The sequence below is a fragment of the Nerophis lumbriciformis genome, linkage group LG08 (genome assembly GCF_033978685.3).
Source record: "Nerophis lumbriciformis linkage group LG08, RoL_Nlum_v2.1, whole genome shotgun sequence".
NCBI classification, from domain to species: domain Eukaryota; kingdom Metazoa; phylum Chordata; class Actinopteri; order Syngnathiformes; family Syngnathidae; genus Nerophis; species Nerophis lumbriciformis.
In genome coordinates this window covers 20,184,684-20,207,453 of record NC_084555.2, presented here as the reverse complement: position 1 = coordinate 20,207,453, position 22,770 = coordinate 20,184,684, and the positions used below count along the sequence as shown (strand labels likewise).

The window sequence follows — 22,770 nt, the reverse complement described above, 5'->3', positions numbered from 1 at the left end:
CCTTCATCTTCTTGGTGAACAAGGCGCAGCGGTATTTGAATTCCTCTACTTAGGGCAAGATCTCCTCCCCAACCCGGAGACGAACTCCACCCTTTTCCGGGTGAGAACCATGGACTCAAACTTGGAGGTGCTGATTCTCATCCCAGTCGCTTCACACTCGATCCAGTAAAAAGCTAAAGATCCTGGCCAGATGAAGCCACCAGGACCACATCATCTGCTAAAAGCAGAGACCTAATCCTGCAGCCACCAAACCGGATCCCCTCAACGCCGAGAAATTATGTCCATAAAAGCTATGAACAGAACTGGTGACAAAGGGCATCCCTGGCGGAGTCCAACCCTCAATGGAAACGGGTTCGACTTACTGACGGCAATGCGGACCAAGCACTGATACTGATCATACAGGGTGCGGACCGCCACATCTAGGCAGTCTGATACCCCATACTTTCTGAGCACTCCCCACAGGACAACCTGTGGGCAACCTCCCATGCACCCTCGAGGATCCTGCCGAAAATATAGAGCTGGTCCACTGTTCCACGGCCAGGTCAAAAACCAAACTGCGCTTCCTGAATCCGAGGTTCAACTATTCGGCGTAGCCTCTTCTCCAGTACACTTAAATAGACCTAACTGGGAAGGCTAAGGAGGAAATATTTACATCAATAATTTATTAAATCGTTAAATGATTAAATCATAAAATAAGAAATTATGTCATAAATATAATTTTACGATAAAAAAATAAATGGCACATTTAAAAAAATATTTATGTATTTCATTCCACTTAAGATTAATTAATGACACATATAAGTTGTATGAGTAGGCTATTGGACTCTACAAACAGTATTATATGCACTCTGACTAAACCTGCACAAAGCCCAGAGAGGCTCTTCTCCAGTCTTTGGAAACACTGGCGCCATTATTTGTATGGCATTTAAAGAACATTTCTGCATGTTGTTTGTTTTTATCTTAATTGTTTTATTCATTTGTTATGGTGCTATTTGTTTATGTCTTTATTATTTTTGCTGTTCTTTACATGTGTCCATATAAGTATTGAGAACCTGCAGAAGCTGTTTTCATTGTTTGTGCCTGGTCCTGACTCAAGAAACTGGATCGTTGAACAATAACTTTGGTGAACAGACAATCATGACTTGTGTTGTCATCCCAGAAATGACCATCAAGAAGTCGGAAATAGTGTTGCCAAATGCCACTAGAGAAACACGCAGCAGCTCTATGAAAATAAGGAACTTTTTAATAAGGGGATAATATGCAGACTTTGCAACACTGGATGGAGAATCAGCAAAGTAGACATCCATTAATTTGCTCATCAGGGTGAAAGCAATAGAATGTACATACATTAATGCATAAAACCACTGTAGATGTTTGTAGTTATTGCTATTGTACCGATACATGTGCTTTGAGATTCGAGTATTTTAAGTTGCGAGCTTGGTCGTGGAACGCAATGTGCTCATAGGCTGAGGTATCACTGTATAGACAGAGTTGCGGGAACATTATTAAAAGCATTTAATACAGTGCAGGTAAATGAAAACTTAGTGCCAAACTTCAACTTCAATAATAAACCCTTATGATATGTTTTAACATAATTTCATTGAAAACAACAAACATGTTCATTGTCAAAAGCAATGATACTCAAAACAAGTTATGTTCCTCTGTGGGTTTAATGTAATTTAAAAATGGTTTGGTCTAGACCAGATTGACTTTTTCCAGGACATATATGCACTCCAATTTGTGGGTTACGGTCTTCAGAGCATTGCTTTGGCAGCCCTGCAAGAAATCTATATCAGTTTTGTTTACTTTCCAGATGGCAAACTCCTGAGGCAGCCCGTGTTTACATATCAAACAGCTACATTTGTCAATCAGTTAGATCGGTTAATGAGTTCTTTCGAAATGGCATGACCAATCCCTGAGGATTATACAACAGTTGTGGAATATAATTTATAACATTATGCAGATGAATGACCATTGATTAGCGTTCTCTTTCTCCCAGGTTTACTTTGGCCTTTGGACCTGAGTTAAGTTTTTCTTTAGTATTCACCAGGCTTAGTTGCACAACACATTGATGCGGTATCATTACTTGTTTGCATAAAAAGAAATAGAGATACTTAAGCACCAATGTGTCCTTGAAGCAGCTGCGGCCATTGCAATACTAATGCAATACAAATCATACTTGCCAACCTTGAGACCTCCGAATTCGGGAGTTTGGGGGGGGTAATATATATATATATATATATATATATATATATATATATATATATATATATATATATATATATATATATATATATATATATATATATATATATATAAATAAAATAAATACTTGAATGTGTATCATTCATTTATTCATTTATTTACACATATACACACACATAACACTCCTCTACTCATTGTTGTATTTGAAAGTGCAATGCTTTGCAGCCGGTAGCACAGCCTTTGAAGGAGCATAGGTATGGGTAGCATCTGTGAAATTTAATTTGCAGGAAAGGAGTGAGTTTAGGGTTGAAATGTCCATCCTCGTTCTATTCTCTGTCGCTATCTTTCTAACCATGCTGAACACCCTCTGATGATGCATTGCTGTGTGGCACGCACAAAAGTGCCTTCATCAAATGCACCAGATTCTGGAATCTTCCATCTCTCCCTAGCATACCCCTTCCTCTTTGAGCTGTCCTGGACTTGCAAGCGTACTTCTTCTTCTTACTCGTCGTCGCCATGACTGTCTCTTCTTCGTTCTTCTGCTTCGTCTCTGTTGTTTTTTTTAACATTACTGCTTGCCGTAGTTTTGAAGCAATGCATGATGGGAATCCAGATGTTGTGTGTCAGTGTATTAACGTGCCGGCTGGAATGAACACACGCTGAGAAATAGCTCCGTGCCTGCCTACTTTATGGGTTATAGATAAACCTACTGATAACGGAGATATAATAGTCTCCTTGTTGTTCTGTGTGCAGTTGTGCACTGAGCTCCAAAAGCCGTAGATGTTATAACGTGACTGGGCCGGCACGCTGTTTATTTGGAGGAAAAGCGGACGTGACGACAGGCTGTCCTCACTGAAAATCCGGAGAAATTCGGGAGAATGGTTGTCCCGGGAGATTTTCGGGAGAGGCATTGAAATTCGGGAGTCTCCCAGAAAATTCGGGAGGGTTGGCGAGTATGATACAAATACACCAAACTCAACTTTGGATGCATCCATGCAGCCACAACTAGGTTCATTCATATGAAAGGTCAAGATACTTTCAGTATTCGGTTGACTGTTGGTTGATCTCTGACGTGATAGTGTTGATGTCTTATAAAATCCAGAATTACTGTGATGTATTTATTTTGGCAATGGTTTCTTGCACCTCAGGCTGTTAAGTGAAATAGAGCTACTCCGTGGACCAGTTAACGAATGCCAAGATAAGGGCTAAAGGGTAAAATTCGGACGGAGCCTTAATGCAGACGCTGAACACAGTTCAAAGTGATGACATAAAGGGCTAATTACACACACCATGCTGGACTGTGCTCATGCTCACTTTTCACACCTGTTTTCCCTATAATGCTAAATTTACCTTTTTAACATAGTTTTAACAGTACTGTGTTCCAAGAGCTTGTTTATGACCAAACATGATGACACAAATGCATCACTTCCCTCATTTTTTGCTTCATTGTTCAAAGACAAGGCGTCCAATCGGTCGGTTTTGAAGTTCCGGGTTTCGATGACGCCCTGAAGGAAAAAAGTCCCTCATGGACATGATACTACAGTGGAACTTTGATGTACTTACTTAATTGGTTCTTGAACAGGGTTCGTAAATAGAAAAGGTTGCATATTGAAGAACATTTTTCCATGAGAAATAATGTAAACATATATAAAGGGTTTCAACCTCAATGAAAGTCCATATTTTAGTAATAGTTTGTACAATTTGAACACAATTTAAAGTGTTATACGGTATTGTATATCGTATGATTATAACAAGGGGATGGTGGATCAATTTTCTATTTAATAACTAAGCCAAAATGACGACTACAAACTAGTAGTGTAGTGTCACTAGCTCCGTTAAACACTTTTTCACTTTTACTATCATAAAACTAACTTAACTTTTACAGCCAGATCACTACAATAATTAAATATTTAAATAATGTATTTCACCTTGTTGGTTATGGCGGGCCAAATGGGACTAAAAAAAATAAGTAAGTCTTTAGACAATAATTAAGTTGTCCATTAGTTGTAATGTGTCATTAATTGATTATAATTGGAAATAAATACATTGTGTTGTTAGTTATTTATTTAATGTAAAATTGTATTCAAATATTTCATGATTTAACCACACCATACCAACTTTATTTAACTAATTATTGAATCCATAATTTCATAGTTGAATCAATTATTTAATTATTTCCCAATTTAATTAATTATCGATGTCATGATTTTCTTAACGATCTAATTAATGAATGGCATATCTATTTAGTTTTGTCCCATTCGGCCCTGCATAGTCGGTTTATCTTCTTAGTGGGCAGCAGGGATGGACGGTGCCGACAACGCTGTGGATACCTCCTAAATGTTTGAAACCACGCATCGCTCGTCCATTGCTTATTTTGGACTCATATTGAGTTAGGAAAACTAGAATAATGCTGTAAAAAAAAGGCTAAAAACACTTAAAAGACAAACAAAGTACCACAATAGGTAACAGCAGCACTGTTCTGACTGTATGAGCGCTGGAAATCGATCAGGCACACAATGGCTTTACTGCGAGGCACACAATGGCTGGATGAAATGTTTGTACTTGAGACAAGTTTCAAACACCAAAGCATATTTTATCTGGTTTGTGGTTCGTAGTATCCATCCGCCCCCCGCTTTATGCAGCACAGTTTTGCAGCAGCCTTCCTACACATCTTCAAATAAAGTATGGAGTTCTGCCAACTATCTGTCAGTTAGCTACAGACGTAGGAGCAGAGAATCTGATCAATTGGTTTTTCTTCAGCGAATAAGCTAACCAAGCATGACAGCCCGTTAAAATGTGACAGTAATGTTTGCTCTGTAGCTCACATAGCTATGCCTTTGTTGCTTTTGTGTCCTCCTATTAAGTTGCTTAATTCTGTATGTAAGTGCAGAGTTACCAAAAGTGGACCAAGTACACAAAAGCACCGCTTGAATCCACACACTGTTGCAGACAGAGATGGACGAACACAATTCGTTAGCTGCTACACTATGGTGGCACTGCTGAGACTTATTTGAAATTGTTGAACAATGCTTTAATACAGTATGAGACCTTTAATTACGTAGAATGCAACATTGGGTGGTAACTAGGCTAGAAGCTTCCATTCTTCTTGAAATACTTTATACATGATTTTTTAATTCAATTCATCCAAAAAGCCAGATCCATGGTGTTGGACATATGGGCCTTGCTCACCACTTCTGTTCAAGTTAATCCGAAAGTGATGTCTGTTCTTTATGCTGGCCTGTCAAATTATTCCACACAAAACCTATCCCAGGATGCTTTTTTGGAACCTGTTTCACACAGAGAAGAACAGATTTTTAAAGGGGACCTACAACGATTTTCATCTATATATAAAATACTTCTTTGTGATCTCAAAACTATGTTTTTTGGTGTAAATATTGCTCCACAGTAACATTTATAACCTACTTGTTTGTTTGTGGAGGTGTTCCCAGATTGCAAATGAAACCACGCCCGACACTCTCAGTATTTATCTTTTGAAAATGTACAATGTTTAAATATCGTAATTTCCAGGCTATAGAGCACACTGGTTTATAAGCCGTACCGACCAAATTTTTGAATAAATAAATATGTTTACATATATTAGCCGCCTTTGGAGGTGGGAGGAAGCCGGAGTACCCGGAGGGAACCCACGCAGTCACGGGGAGAACATGCAAACTCCACACAGAAAGATCCCGAGCCCGGGCTTGAACCCAAGACTACTCAGGACCTTCGTATTGTGAGGCAGATGCACTAACCCCTCTGCCACCGTGAAGCCCTGGGGATAAGTTGATTGGCAACACTAAATTGGCCATAGTGTGTGGATGTGAGTGTGAATGTTGTCTGTCTATCTGTGTTGGCCCTGCGATGAGGTGGCGACTTGTCCAGGGTGTACCCCGCCTTCCGCCCGATTGTAGCTGAGATAGGCTCCAGCGCCCCCCGCGACCCCAAAGGGAATAAGCGGTAGAAAATGGATGGATGGGATGGATGGGATGGATATTAGCCGCACGGGACCATAAACCGCAGATATATAACGGTACAAAACATTTTGTAAATGTTTATTACCTTTATTGTTTCCAAACAGTGCCTGTAACACGACAGTCAACATCGCCAACCCGCAGCACTTGCAGTGAGCAAACTCTTCCAAAAGAAGGTGCCATAGCACAAAAAATAACACACCGTTTCAGTGTGTCTGTCGACGCAATATGAAAAGTATTTATCGAATACAAAACATTATGGCCGTTTTTGAAGATAAATCCATAGATTAGCTGCACTGTTTCATAAGCCGCAGGGTTCAAAGTGTAAAAAAAACGTGGGTTTTTTTTTTGTCCGTAAAATACGGTATATATCTTTAAGACAAGTTTCATCGCTATATTTTTTCAAGACACAGTCGAAAATAAATGTCATAAACATATATATTCACCCGGTCACAACATTAGACACTTGCACACTCTCTCTAAATTTGCACACTCTCTCTAAATTTGAATAAAGCTGTTTTTACCAGCATTCATGTCATCGCATGCCAAGATTAAATGAAAATTATACTTAATATTACCTTTTTTTTTTTAAATTAGATAATCTCAATTATCTCTTAGGTAAAACAATACATTACATAGCTATTGATTTATGAGAACTTTAATTATTTTGTATATGTCTAATATTTATTCATGTATTTAATATTTGTTTACTTACTTATTGTATATTAATATATTAGAGATGTCCGATAATATCGGCCTGCCGATATGATCGGCCGATAAATGCTTTAAAATGTAATATCGGAAATTATCGGTATCCATCCCATCCATCCATTTTCTACCGCTTATTCCCTTCGGGGTCGCGGGGGGCGCTGGAGCCTATCTCAGCTACAATCGGGCGGAAGGCGGGGTACACCCTGGACAAGTCGCCACCTCATCGCAGGTATCTGTATCGTTTTTTTTATTATCGGTATCTGTTTTTTTTTATTTTTATTTTATTTTAATTAAATCAACATAAAAAACACAAGATACACTTACAATTAGTGCACCGACCCAAAAAACCTCCCTCCCCCATTTACACTCATTCACACTCATTCAAACAAAAGGGTTGTTTCTTTCTGTTATTAATATTCTGGTTCCTACATTATATATCAATATATATCAATACAGTCTGCAAGGGATACAGTCCGTAAGCACACATGATTGTGCGTGCTGCTGGTCCACTAATAGTACTAACCTTTAACAGTTAATCTTACTCATTTTCATTAATTACTAGTTTCTATGTAACTGTTTTTATATTGTTTTACTTTCTTTTTTATTCAAGAAAATGTTTTTAATTTATTTATCTTATTTTATTTTATTAATATTTAAAAAAAAGGACCTTATCTTCACCATACCTGGTTGTCCAAATTAGGCATAATCATGTGTTAATTCCATGACTGTATACATCAGTATCGGTTGATATCAGTATCGGTTGATATTGGTATCGGTAATTAAAGAGTTGGACAATATCGGAATATCGGATATCGGCAAAAAGCCATTATCGGACATCCCTAAATATATTTACTAATTTATTTATTCACTGTTCTGTTACAAACAGAGAACAAAGAAAGGGGATACAACTGCTATGATATGAAAATGGGTAGGGTTAAATAATATCTGCTTCTTCCTACTCCTTTTCAAACATGCTATAATGAAACACCTGGAAATATGTGACGTATTACATTGTAATTGTATTGTATGCATGTTCAAAATAAACTGCTAGTTTGATTACATTACGATAGCACGTACAAATATGCATGAAAACACTCTGGTAAGTTTGAATCGTTTTAGTTCTATTGTAAAACTTACAAACGTTGTTTGGAGTGATGATTGAAGAAACAATAAGAGCAAAAACACTATGGATGACTAGTAGACGGAACAGAACGTGTACTTCCAGTTCACGTTACTAAACAGAAGGAAATTCTGTAGACATTCCACTCGCAGCAACTGCAGTGAGAAAATTCGAACAAAAGATGGATCCATAGCACAAACAATAACACACCTTTTCAGTCTCAGTGGATGTTTTATAAAAAAAATTGTTGTTTAATACAAAACATTATGGCCGTTAGCAAAGAAAAATCCGTAAATTAGCCGCATCGTTTTATAAGCCGCCAGGGTCAAAGCGTAGGAAAAAAGTAGCGGCTTATAGTCTGGAAAATACGTTATACAGGTAATAAAAATGTATAGACAATGGGGACGGCGTGATGCGGTTGGGAGAGTGGCCGTGCCAGCAACCTGAGGGTTCCCGGTTCGATCCCCCAGCTTCTACCAACCTAGTCACGTCCGTTGTGTCCTTGAGCAAGACACTTCACCCTTGCTCCTGATGGGTCGTGGTTAGTGCCTTGCATGGCAGCTCCCGCCATCAGTGTGTGAATGTGGAAATAGTGTCAAAGCGCTTTGAGTACCTTGAAGGTAGAAAAGCGCTATACAAGTATAACCCGTTTTCACTTCATTTATTCAGTATGGTGCATTTGTAAAAATGCACAATACAAATATTTGAAATTGAAAAAAATATATATTTTGGAAGATAGCACTTTTATATTGAGACTGTTTCCTAGAGAGTGGTACACAGTTATTCCCCTTTCATTTTTGGGTGACCCCGCCAGTCCAACATGGCATGGTTCTTGAGGGCTTGGAGTAGCCTACATCACCTTACTAATGAACAGTGACAGCCCGAGCGGCTGTTTCTCTGCCCTCATGTTCACGATGCCCTGCTTGCTTTTTTCTCATTGCTGCAGCAACATTCCATTTCTGTAAACCCCCAGCACTGCTTATCTCACAGGATCCTCATATGCCCAGAATATCAATATAGTAGCTATTTTGCTCTAGATACACAAAAAAAATGTTGAACTTGTGTTGAAATAACAGAATTAAGCCTCTTATTTCCTGCAGGACATATAGATGGTGTGTAAAGTGGTTGCCCTCACACAACCTATCAAACATTGTGTTCACTTGTATGCCGTGCGTGATCCATCAAATCTGCACATAGTCTCAAGCAGCAGAGTTTTAGATGATCATATTAATTTGATGATTACAGGGCTTGGGAATGAGATATTGATTTTCTGACCGGTGCAAGTTGGTAGAAAAAAAGACTTTGAAATCAGCATTGCAATACCAAGATACATGAAGAACAAGCAGGCAGGTTTGGACAAATGTTATTGATATGCAGTTGTTTGCTCTAAGAGCTCATTTAGTGTTTTCGGAAGTTTTTTACCAAGTAAAATAAGATACAACAAGTCGGTGTATTCGCCAGCAACAATACAATTACCATGGTGCTCTGTCTAATCTTATGAGCAATTTCAAATTCCAATTTCTGTTTTAGCACCGTGGTAATGTGGTTAGCAGGTCAGCCTAAGAGCTACGGAGGTTCTGGGTTCAAATCAGGCTCAGACCATCTCGGTGCCTGTTCTTATGCTGCTTTTGTGGACTTACAAAATAATGCATGCAATTAGAGAAAACGGGCCCCATTCAGCAACCGTTAATCAATAATGAATGATAAAACACTGAATATTAAGAACATATGAACGCCTCTCCTCTTTGCTTCCCAGACGACCATCTCAAGAGCAATCTTTTACAATAAAGCAAAATGCAACAAATATGCAACAAACACGGCGAAACATGAACACAAAGGACAAAAAACACCCACACCCATATAATAATAAGCCATATAGTATCACTTTTCTGCAGAACATAACTTTGTTGTCTGCTTCTTGCCTCATCTGCTTGGAGCTGATGTGACGTAGATTACCGTAATAACCCGTTTATCGCTCAGAAATGCAGATTCCAACCATTCTATAGTTCAAGACTTAATTTGAAAAATGCACTGCACATCATATTGGCGGCTCCAGTTTCGATGTAAAAGGTGTAAAAAATAATTTGGAGACGTTTAATCGTTTTAATTTGCCCATGTCTGCCCTAAATGTAGGTCTGCTCTTAGAGATCTTGTACTGGAAACACATTTTGTTGTACTTTTAAGTGCAATGGCAATAAACGTACATTCCTTTCTTGTCAGAGCAGAGAGGAGACGCACACCCACTCTGTGCAAAGCTGCCACTGTTTCTGCCGTGGTTTAAAGTGGGAGATTAATGTACGAAACCCAAAACCAGTGAAGTTGGCATGTTGTGTAATTCGTAAATGAAAACAGAATACAATGATTTGCAAATCCTTTTCAACTTATATTCAATTGAATAGACTGCAAAGGCAAGATATTTAACGTTCGAGAAACTTGTTTTTTTTTGGCAAATAATCATTAACTTAGAATTTAATGGCAGCAACACATTGCAAAATAGTTGGCACAGGGTAATGTTTACCACTTTACATGGCCTTTCCTTTTAACAACACTCAGTAAACGTTTGGGAACTGAGGAGACCAATTTTTGAAACTTTTCATGTGGAATTATTTCCCATTCTTGCTTGATGTACAGCTTAAGTTGTTCAACAGCCCATTGTCTCCGTTGTGGTATTTTACGCTTCATATTGAGCCACACATTTTCAATGGGAGACAGGTCTGGACTACAGGCAGGCCAGTCTAGTACCCGCTCTCTTTTACTATGACGCCAAGCTGTTGTAACACGTGGCTTGGCATTGTCTTGCTGAAATAAGCAGGGGCGTCCATGATAACGTTGCTTGGATGGCAACATATGTTTCTCCGAAACCTGTGTGTAAATAATGTAAATAATTAAATGTATATACTCTGATGATTATCTTGTGTGATGACTGTATTATGATGATAGTATATATCTGTATCATGAATCAATTTAAGTGGATAAGTTGAAAAACTTATTCGGTTGTTACCATTTAGTGGTCAATTGTACAGAATATGTACTGCACTGTGCAATCTACTAATAAAAGTTTCAATCAATCAATCAATCAATCAATACCTTTCAGCATTAATGGTGCCTTCACAGATGTGTAAGTTACCCATGCCTTGGGCACTAATACACCCCCATACCATCACTGTTGCACCTATAACAATCCGGATGGTTCTTTTCCTCTTTGTTCCGGAGGACACGACATCCACAGTTTCCAAAAACAATTTGAAATGTGGACTCGTCAGACCACAGAACACTTTTACACGTTGTATCAGTCCAGCCGGCGCCGTTTCTGGGTGTTGTTGATAAATGGCGTTCGCTTTGCATAGTAGAGTTTTAACTTGCACTTACAGATGTAGCGACCAACTGTAGTTACTGACAGTGGTTTTCTGAAGTGTTCCTGAGCCCATGTGGTGATATCCTTTACACACTGATGCACGCTTTTTGATGCAGTAGGTTTAAGTTGTTTTCTTGTTTGATGCAAATAAGCACTTTCCAAAAGGATTCAAATGTATCTTTTGAAAATGTACACTATTTGATGTATATCCTAAAGACAATACATCGCCGCTATTTTCTTTTCAGACACGGTCGAAGTTATAAACTTCATAAACAGTTTATAGATCCGATTGGGTACACCTGCCCACTCTTGATCGATGCAGAGCTGCATCAAAAAAAGTTGCTTTTACCAGCATTCATGTCAATACATGTCGTACGTCGGTGTTTTTATGCAAATACCATGATTAGATTAAAATTATACTTTATCCTACCTTATCTTGTGTTTCCTCAAACCAAGTAGTAATGTTGCAATGCCGTTTACTTTTTCTGCCTTAGTTCAGCGGCTAATCCAATTTTGTAGTAGCCCAAATGTCGTGGGCAAATAAACACAGAATTATTTACTTTACACATACTTGCCAACCTTGAGACCTCCGATTTCGGGAGGTGGGGGGTGGGGGGCGGGGGGCGTGGTCGGGGGTGGGGCGGGGGCGTGTTTGGGGGCGTGGTTAAGATATATATATATATATATATATATATAGATATATAGATATATATATATATATATATATATATATATATAAGAAATACTTGACTTTCAGTGAATTCTAGCTATATATATATATATATATATATATATATATATATATATATATTATTATATATATATATATATATATATATATATATATATATATATATATATATATATATATATATATATAAAAGAAATACTTGAATTTCAGTATTCATTTATTTACACATATACACACACAAAACACTCGTTGAGTTAAGGGTTGAATTGTCCATCCTTGTTCTATTCTCTGTCACTATTTCAGAACACACACATTATACAAATATACATTATAAAATCAATAAGAAAACGGGAGCTCTAATTTGGGAGTCTGAATTAGGATCCGAAGTTCCTATATAAACATTGCGCACTCACGTCGCCATTTTGTATTGATTACTGCAGCTGTGCGCTGGATTCATTCACAAATACAAACTACAACTCACAAACACTTTAGAGTTAGGCTCCACCATCAGAATGTGTACTTAAACTTATAAAGATCACATGGATATTATTCAGTGAGTTGATTCACCAAAACGAACCTGTTATACAGGAGGAAAAAGCACACAGGACGTTTCAATTGTTCACAGACTGGTCGCTCTCATCAGAATGACAAGACACTTCCGATCTGCAGGTGATAGCATTCAATTGGGAAGAAACGCCCTACTGCCCCCTACTGACCAATGTGAATACTGATAAATGTGTAATGACAGCTCCAAAAACGAATTCAAACCACAAAATAAAATAAATAAATCAACACAAGAATGTGACACATTATGGGTGGGTCACATATGCATGTACAGTAGATGGCAGTATTGTCCTGTTTAAAAGTGTCACAACATTGCTGTTTACGGCAGACGAACTGCTTTACGGTAGACGAAAACTTGACTGCTGTTGTTGTGTGTTGTTACCGCGCTGGGAGGACGTTAATGAAACTGCCTAACAATAAACCTACATAAGAAACCAAGAACTCGCCCTCGATCATTCTACAGTTATAACGTGATTGGGCAGGCATGCTGTTTATATTGTGGGAAAGCGGACGTGAGAACAGGCTGTCGACACGTCACTCAGGTCCGCATGGAGCTGGAGGGGGCGTGGCCTCCAGCTCCGCCTGAATTTCGAGAGATTTTCGGGAGAAAATTTGTCCCGGGAGGTTTTCGGGAGAGGCGCTGAATTTCGGGAGTCTCCCTGAAAATCCGGGAGGGTTGGCAAGTATGACTTTACAGTATTTATTTTATAGACAGAGAGCAGGCAGGAAAGCATGAAACAAGAAGGAATACCGAAGCTCCAGGGGCAGCAGTCCCGCTCAATAAAGAGGGAGGAGGCTTACCGCCACATGACCACATATGTACACCCACCTCACTGTGACATCACAACGCAGCCAATCTTTAAAAAAAAGTCTGCAGGCAAAGGCATCCAAAACTGAGTGCAAGCTCACACCAAAATGCATGAAACTTATGAGTTGACTTTTTGGCATTGTTTAACACGAGTATTCAACATTGTCTCAACATTTACAGTCATGGTCAAAAGTTTACATACACTTGTAAAGAACATAATGGCCTTCCCAAAGTCCTAACTTAAACGTGTGGATAATGCTGAAGAAACAAGTCCATGTCAGAAAACCAACAAATTTAGCTTAACTGCACCAATGTTGTCAAGAGAAGTGGTAAAATATTCAACCAGAAGCTTGCCAGAAGCTTGTAGATGGCTACCAAAAGCACCTTATTGCAGTGAAACTTGCCAAGGGACATGTAACCAAATATTAACATTGCTGTATGTATACTTTTGAACCAGCAGATTTTGTCACATTTTCAGTAGACCCATAAAAGAACCAAACTTCATGAATGTTTTTTGTGTTTTTTGTGTGCAGTATATTAGGGCCTTTACTGTTCCTAATTAACATAAACGACTTGTCATCGGCATGCGACTGTGAATTGTTCTTGTTTGCGGATGACTCGGCCTTGCTGGTATCAGACAGGGACAAGTCACAGGTGGAGAAAATCCTCAGTGCTGAACTCTGTAGAACTTGCACCTGGCTCGCTGACAACAAGCTATCCATACACTTGGGTAAAACGGAATCCATCCTGTTTGGGTCCCACATCAACCTTAAGAAAGTCAGTGACTTCACTATAAAAGTGGGTGACATTGTTATCACCAGGAAAGATGAGGTCACCGACCTAGGTTCCATTCGAGAGACTAATCTTTCCTGTGATAAAATGGCAACCAAGGTAATCAAAAGGTTAACCATCGAACGAGATTTCTCTATAGAATCTCCTCTCTGGTCAACAAAAGCACCATGAGGATTCTAGCGGGAACTCTCGTTCAACCCTTTTTCGATTACGCATGCACCTCCTGGTACCCTAGCACCTCCAAAACCCTCAAATCTAGACTCCAAACATCCCAGAACAAGCTAGTCAGATTACTTCTAGACCTCCACCCCAGATCCCACCTCACTCCTACCCACTTCTCCAAAGTGGGCTGGCTCAGGGTGGGGGACAGAGTAAAACAACTTGCACTGAGCCTAGTCTATAAAATCCGCTACACCTCCCTGATACCGAAGTACATGTCAAACTACTTCCTTAACGTAAATGTCCGCCATAACCACAACACCAAGGCACTTAACCACGTTAAACCCAGATTCCGATCTAACAAAGGTCTTAACTCATTCTCTTTCTATGCCACATCAATGTGGAATGCGCTCCCAACAGGTATAAAAGAAAGGGCATCTCTATCCTCCTTCAAAACCGCAATAAAACTACACCTCCAGGCAGCTACAACCCTAAACTAACACCCACCCCGGATTGTTAATAATCAAATGTAAACAATCAAATGTAGATACTTTTTCTTATGCCTTCTGATCTCTCTCTCTCTCTCTCTCTCTCTATGTCCACTACTTGCTGTACATGTCCTACCAAGTCAGACCTACACTGTTCCAATATCCATTTCTCTGTTCTCAATTGTTGATGACTGATGATAACAACCAAACCTACCCCCCCCCCCCCCCCCCCCCTCCACACCCCGGATTGTAAATAATGTAAATAATTCAAGGTGATTATCTTGTGTGATGACTGTACTTCTTCACCACAACGGATCGATACAGCGTCCGCATTACTGAAGATGCCGCACCGATCCGCCTGTCGATCTCACGATCCACTCTTCCCTCACTTGTGAACAAGACTCCGAGGTACTTGAACTCCTCCACTTGGGGCAGGGTCTCCTCCCCAACCCGAAGATGGCATTCCACCCTTTTCCGGGCGAGAACCATGGACTCGGATTTGGAGGTGCTGATTCTCATCCCAGTCGCTTCTCACTCGGCTGCGAACCGATCCAGCGAGAGCTGAAGATCCTGGCCAGATGAAGCCATCAGGACCACATCATCTGCAAAAAGCAGAGACCTAATCCTGCAGCCACCAAACCAGATCCCCTCAACGCCTTGACTGCGCCTAGAAATTCCGTCCATAAAAGTTATGAACAGAATCGGTGACAAAGGGCAGCCTTGGCGGAGTCCAACCCTCACTGGAAACGTGTCCGACTGTATTATGATGATAGTATATATCTGATAGTATATATCTGTATCATGAATCAATTTAAGTTGACCCCGACTTAAACAAGTTGAAAAACTTATTCGGGTGTTACCATTTAGTGGTCAATTGTACGGAATATGTACTTCACTGTGCAACCTACTAATAAAAGTCTCAATCAATCAATCAATCAATCAGACCAACAAGTATGGGCTCCAATCACTCTATCACAAAAAAATAAGAGTTATAGAAATTATTGGAAACTCAAGACAGCCATGACATTATGTTTTTTACAAGTGTATGTAAACTTTTGACCACGACTGCATAAGTCAGAAAAGACAAAAATCCTCACAGGTGCCCCTCAACTTGTCAATAAATGTACATATAGAATCAAACCTCATTGAGTATACCATATGTGTGACTGCAAGCTTGGTCACACACTCGCTTCAGGCTGAATAGTTCCAGCCATGATTGAACAAAGTGTTGTTTTGTGAGCGGAATGAACACTAGCATTTTAAATAACCTTCCATCACACACAAGCTGTTTGAGGTGTGACCGTGATTATGAGGCTGATGTTGTGCCATGCCAGCTGCAGATAGCAATGCACAAACGTCATTCCTGAGAGTGATTCATTGATACAGGCTTAACTAAACAGCCATGAAGACTCCTTTCTTCTCCACACTGAGACGTACAGAATAAGACCGACTCTTCACCAATTTCCAGGTCAGCCCTCCGACCATGCAACTAAAATTAGCCACCCCCGCTTCAACATCTTTGGGAGTTAAAGGTTGCTCCATCTTGTGCAGTAAATAGCCAATCAGGCGGAGTTTTTGCTGGATGAGATCAAGGTACCAGCGAACATATCATCTCAGTCCATGAAATGTAGTTGTGGCTCGAGGCTTTTTTTTTTTTAAATAGCCTTCTTATTCATATATTTCAGACTGATGAACAAGGGGTGAGAAATGCAAGCTTGTTCATTAAATGTTAAATTTCATTTCAGCAAATGGAGAATTTCCACCGGTGGCCAGCAGCACAACAAGGTTGGCCCTTGGACCACCAATCACTACCACGCCTCCATCCGTCGGGATCCCACTGATGAACTCCCACACCACTGATTACTGTAAGTGTGAATTTGTGTGAGCGATGGATGTTTTACCTCCTGAAAGAAGCGATGTCCCTGTATGCATTCTCTGCGGTGTTTCTTCCTCTGTCATTCTTTGACTCTGCATCTACCTCCTACGCTCACACATGCATGCGCCGATTCACAATTACCCAAAATGCACCGAGTTTGACGTGATAAATGGTAAAGTAAGTGCGCTCCCACCCACTGGTTGGCATCACGCCCCGACAGCATGGGTCCTGGAGATATCTCTTTTGGCAATAAATGGAGCAGGACGGGCAGTTACGAAGTGTAAAATCATTCAATTTGTCTCCTGAGAATGTCAATGGAGACAGTTACACAGACTTGACATTTTCCCACTCACGCTCTCTTACTTCCTTCCTTCAGGAGAGCAACAATATTGGAAGTCATAAATTTGTGTTAGTCATATCAAACCTGCTCTAAAACACATTTCCTCAGTCAGTACTTTGAAGTGCTTCAGCTACACGTGCTGGACTTGCTGAAAAAGTGAGTTGTTACTCGTCTCCTGTTATACTGGATAGGAAATCTTTTTTTATAGCCTTGGGTAGTAAACATGTTTCTCTGAAATCATTTAACACTAAGCGTCTTGCACTTAAATAAATGTGAAGAGGTTATAAGTGTTGTGGTTAGGGATACGATTTTCTTTTTCAGTGCAACTCATCTATCTGTCCATCCCTCCATCCGTCCATCTTTATAATCGATTTTCTCTCTCTGGCAGAATGCGTTAATACCATCCATGCCCTGTTAAAGCCCAGAAAATTGATTTTGCTGTGTACAGAGGCTTCAATTTCAAACTGGTTTGACAAATCACACTAACCCTCCTTGCCTATTAAATGCTCTTCAATGTCAACTTTCTCTTGAAAATGGTTATCGCACATTCACAAAAAGACTGTTGAATAGATAGAACTACAACAAAATATATCAAAATCTCACTTATAAAAATAGAATAGCACAGTTTTGAGGTAATATTTAGTATGCAGTTTTAATACAGTGGGATCTCAACTAATGACTGTTTTGAAGTAAGAGCTGTCTCTCCGTTAATTGTTATGCTTGAGGTTGCGATTCGGGAGTCCATAGCGTAGCGAATAACACAGTGAATCCTGTAAGATCAAAGCAGAAAGAGTCGATAATAGCAGCCAGGGACGTTAAAATAATATCAAAACAGCAGATATCCATGAAAATTTAGAGAAACTAATGGTGTGTTTGACGGAGAAGCAGCTGTTATGAAATGCTGTAGAAGTCCACTCTGCAAGGTAAATGCTGTACGTTATTAGTACATTACTTCATATAACTACTGTAGTTGTTTGGACTACATTGTTCATACAATATTTGTGATCTACAAGAGTGGTTTTCTTTTAAAAAGTTATGTTACATGTTAAAGTTGTGTTTTTTGGGGGGGGAGCAAGCATGGCTTAAATTGGTTTAAAGTACCAGTATAATGAAAAAAACAAGCTGATTTTATATGCTGAGTTGTGTTTCATTGTTTTCCTTCAGCAGTGGTTCTTAATCTTTCTTCACTAAGTACCACATCAGAAAACACCTGGCTCTCCAACTACCACCATAATGACCAACTTTATAATACAGTAGCATTGTAGGCCTAAGTATTGATTACAATCGAGGCAGCTGTTTTATTTAACAAGTATATTTAATGTATTATAATAATATTTGGTTACTGTTACATTACACACAGTTTGAACAGTAACACTGTGTTTGAATAATTAATTAAGTGATTATATGGCACACCACTAGATGGCACCCGTGTATCACTAGTGGTACGCATACCACAGTTTGAGAATCACTGCATTAAACCGTATCTTGTATCCCCAAACCGCAAAGTATGTGAAAATACTGTCTAAACATCACAGAATGCCACCATTTCATACGGCCATTTTGAATATTCTGCTCCGAATGTCTTCAGCAATTCCCGTAGATTCAGGGTCGGATGACATCACAAGGGGAACTCATCTGCACTCTGCCCATATCTGCAGATCAGTGATACTGAAAATACGCAAACATTGGAAAAAGAGGTGCTGTTTATCATTCACAACCCCTATGCAATTGAAATCTTCTTTTCTTCTAAAAAAAACATCCAAAACCCGCCAACAATACTGTATTTACATATCGTGACCTGACTATTAACCAAGTATTATCTATACACCTGTATAGCAGTGATTTTGAAACTGTGGTACGCGTACCGCTAGTGGTATGCGGGCTCCATTTAGTGGTACGCCAAATAATCACTTAATTAAAGATTGCACGTTATAGTACATGCAAACCTTTAGTAAATTAGGTCTAAAGTCTACAACGCCCCTCCTATTCAAAGTACGAAATGTTTCTTTCCACATGGATAGCTGCAAACCACGCGTAGAAAACAGCGCTCAACACAGACGACATGATGTCATCAGAACTCACCGTAAGCATTTACACACACAGCACCAACACGGATGAGGTGATAGAAGAAAGCTAAACGTATAATAAATCAATTTGTGAACATAACTGTGATGCGTTCAAAAGACCCTTAATCAAAGTTAAAAACAGAGGTGTCACTTATTTTAAAGAAGACTTAACTCCCAGGACATGTTATATTGAATATGTATGCTATTTTGGTTTAAAAAATTATAATAATAATAATAATAATTCAAAACAAAGCCACATAATTTAGATAGTTTATCTAAATATGTTTTAAATATGTTAATCTCATCTTTAAAAAGTCATGAGCATGATCTTTATTAAAGTACCAATGATTATCACACACACACTAGGTGTGGTGAAATTTGACCTCTGCATTTGACCCATCCCCTTGTTCACCCCCTGGGAGGTGAGGGGAGCAGTGGGCAGCAGCGGTGCCGCGCCCGGGAATCATTTTTGGCGATTTAACCCCCAATTCCAACCCTTGATGCTGAGTGCCAAGCAGGGAGGTAATGGGTCCCATTTTTATAGTCTTTGGTTTTCTCCTATTTCTAGCATGATAACAACCTGGAACACACATCTGAGAGGCTGGAAAAGCTGGAGGTTAAGTATGCTTCCATCCAGCAGAATATGAAGGTGTGCGCTGATACTAACACACCATCTTAGTGATGTCATCATGGAAGAGTGGAAGAGGGTTGCAGTAACAACCAGTGTAACGCTGGTGAATTCAATTCCCAGGAGGATTAAGACTGCTAGATAACAATGATGTACTGCTCACACTAAAAATATTGACATTTTGGACACAATGTTGACAGCCAGGTTAATAAATATTGGGTCATCGACACAATTATAGTATTTTTGGCTCTACATACCACAACTGTAGATTTAAAATCAAACATACAAGATGTGCTTTATCTGCAGACTGTCAACTTTAATTTGAGGGTATTTAAATCTAAATCAGCTGTTGGAATTACAACAGTTAATGTGCCTCACATTTTTAAGAGACCAAGAGTAATGGAACACATTATTGTAGCACAATAGTACCCACCTCTGGTCATAAGGTAAATGTTTTTCATATCTACCATTTTTAATAATTTCATTCAATCAAGACTTTTCTAACATTGCACACTCTAAAACATTAGGTACTGTTATGATCCGCTGCCCGGATCATGTTCTGTTTGGTTTTTGAACTCCCTCAGTTCCTGTTTTGTGCGCCCCTGGGTTTTGTTTTCTGTTACTATGGGTGCTTATTGTCTTCACCTGTCTCTGATTGGTGTTCGGGGCGCTCAACTGTTTCCTGAGCACTGATCAGAGCGCTATTTAATACTGCCTTTGCCGCTCAGTCAGTCTGGTATTTTAATTTGCTACAAGCAACAGTTAACAACGGTTTGATTCCTGTTGTTGTGTATTAGCTTCCACGCTAAGCTCATTTGGTTTGCTAGCTCCCACGCTAGCCCCCTTAGCTTTTGCCTTCCGTGCTATGAGCATGTTTTTGTTTGTTCCGGCCTGATTTATCGCTTAGATAAATAATTTCCAACCTGCACGCTGTGTCCGAAGTCCATCTGCATCTTGGGAGAAGGACCCCCGGTCGTTACAAGGTACTATGATTCGTGCTGATTTTGTATAAGATTAATATCGATATCGTCCTTTACTCAAGTCATTATCGGTATAAAAAGTTGTATGTCATTGCATAACATTCCACTTGCATAACATTCCACTTCTGTGCCTTAAAAATGCCCTTTGGGTTTTTTTTTTTTTAGTTTACTTCGGGTCATTGTCCATCCGCGCTGCTAAGCACCTTTCAATGAGATATGAAGCATTTGGCCGAATATGAGCAGATACATTACACTTCAGAATGTATCCTGCTGCTTTTGCCAGCAGTACATCGTCAATAAATACAAGGGAACCACCATGCATTACTGATGAGGTGACATGTTTTGGAACATAAACAGTTGCCTTAATTAATCCAAAGAGGTTCATTAGGTCTTCATAAAATTATGCATAACAAACTTCAGTTGCCTTTATTTTTTGTACTCTCTTCATTGATTTGCTACAAGTTGATCTTTGTCTCATCTTTTTCAAGACCATAAAAAAGCTATTTTAGATGTTTACTATTTGTGGGGCTCACCAATGGGGTTTACATATTGTGGTATTCACTCTGGTGAAGTCTTCTCTTGACTGTTGACTTTGACACACATACAGTATGTACTGGCGTCCTGGAGAGTCTTATTGATCCAAACAGCCGTTGTGAAGGTTCTCTCTTCACCAGGGTAATACTTCTTTGGTCATCCATCAGTTGTTTTCTGTTGTCTTCCAGATCTTTTGATGTTGCTGAGCTCACCCGTGCATTCTTTCTTTTTGAGAATGTTCTAAACAGTTGATTTGGCCACACCTGTTTTTTTATTATTTCTCTAATTGGTTTGTTTTGATTTTTACGCCCCATAATGACGAGCTTTACTGAGAAGAACAGCTCTTTGTATCTTACATTGAGAGTCTTGGTCTTGGTCTTGGTCTTGGTCTTGGTCTTGGTTTGGCGGGTCTTGGTCTTGGCTTGGCGTGTCTTGGTCTTGGCATGGCGTGTCTTGGTCTTGGCATGGCGTGTCTTGGTCTTGGCATGGCGTGTCTTGGTCTTGGCATGGCGTGTCTTGGTCTTGGCATGGCGTGTCTTGGTCTTGGCATGGCGTGTCTTGGTCTTGGCATGGCGTGTCTTGGTCTTGGCATGGCGTGTCTTGGTCTTGGCGTGGAGGGTCTTGGTCTTGGACTTGTTGAGCTGGTACCGGAGCTTGGCGTCGTGGAGCTGGTACCGGAGCTTGGCGTCGTGGAGCTGGTACCGGAGCTTGGCGTCGTGGAGCTGGTACCGGAGCTTGGCGTCGTGGAGCTGGTACCGGAGCTTGGCGTCGTGGAGCTGGTACCGGAGCTTGGCGTCGTGGAGCTGGTACCGGAGCTTGGCGTCGTGGAGCTGGTACCGGAGCTTGGCGTCGTGGAGCTGGTACCGGAGCTTGGCGTCGTGGAGCTGGTACCGGAGCTTGGCGTCGTGGAGCTGGTACCGGAGCTTGGCGTCGTGGAGCTGGTACCAGAGCTTGGCGTCGTGGAGCTGGTACCGGAGCTTGGCGTCGTGGAGCTGGTACCGGAGCTTGGCGTCGTGGAGCTACTGGTGCAGGTGGAGGAGGTCTAGCTGGGGGTTGCGGCTTGGCGGGTCGGTAGACTGGTGAGGGCGGTCGTGCTGGAGGCTGTGGCTTGACAGGTCGGAAGACTGGTGGTGGCGGCCGTGCTGGAGGCTGTGGCTTGGCATGGTGATGCCGAGCCACCCCACCAACACAGCTCCCGACCCCAGCCCCCCCCCTCAAGGGGCGGATACCAGACGCGCTCCCTGCGGTCTGGAACTCTCTGTAGGGGTGGGCGGAGGAGGGCAGAAATGTTCCCTTTATTTTGGCCACAACATTATTCTTTATCCCCCACCTGGGGTTGTGTGGGCGAAAAAAAAAAAAAAGAATTGTGACGGGGGCGGGACTTGAGTCTTGGGGGGCGGGGCATGAAATTGGGATGGCTGTGACTGACTAGACCTGATGTTCAAAATCATATTTTGGTAGTGTTGAATCATGGTCATGGGA

At 40.3% G+C, this 22,770-nt stretch overlaps 2 protein-coding genes across 6 annotated transcripts in view; both read left to right on the top strand.

Moving 5' to 3' along the window:
• alk (ALK receptor tyrosine kinase) overlaps positions 1 to 22,770 on the top strand; it is a 946,171-nt gene that overhangs the window by 772,439 nt on the left and 150,962 nt on the right. For all 3 annotated transcript variants that reach the window (XM_061968449.1, XM_061968451.1, XM_061968450.1), the window contains one exon: positions 16,610 to 16,729. In XM_061968449.1, coding sequence (XP_061824433.1) covers positions 16,610 to 16,729 — 120 coding nt within the window. The remainder of the gene's footprint in view (positions 1 to 16,609; positions 16,730 to 22,770) is intronic.
• The window catches only part of LOC140678985 (uncharacterized), a 119,059-nt gene continuing 108,997 nt past the window's right edge, over positions 12,709 to 22,770 (top strand). For all 3 annotated transcript variants that reach the window (XM_072913654.1, XM_072913653.1, XM_072913655.1), the window contains exon 1: positions 12,709 to 12,722. The gene's annotated coding sequence lies outside the window, so the exon portion shown is untranslated. The remainder of the gene's footprint in view (positions 12,723 to 22,770) is intronic.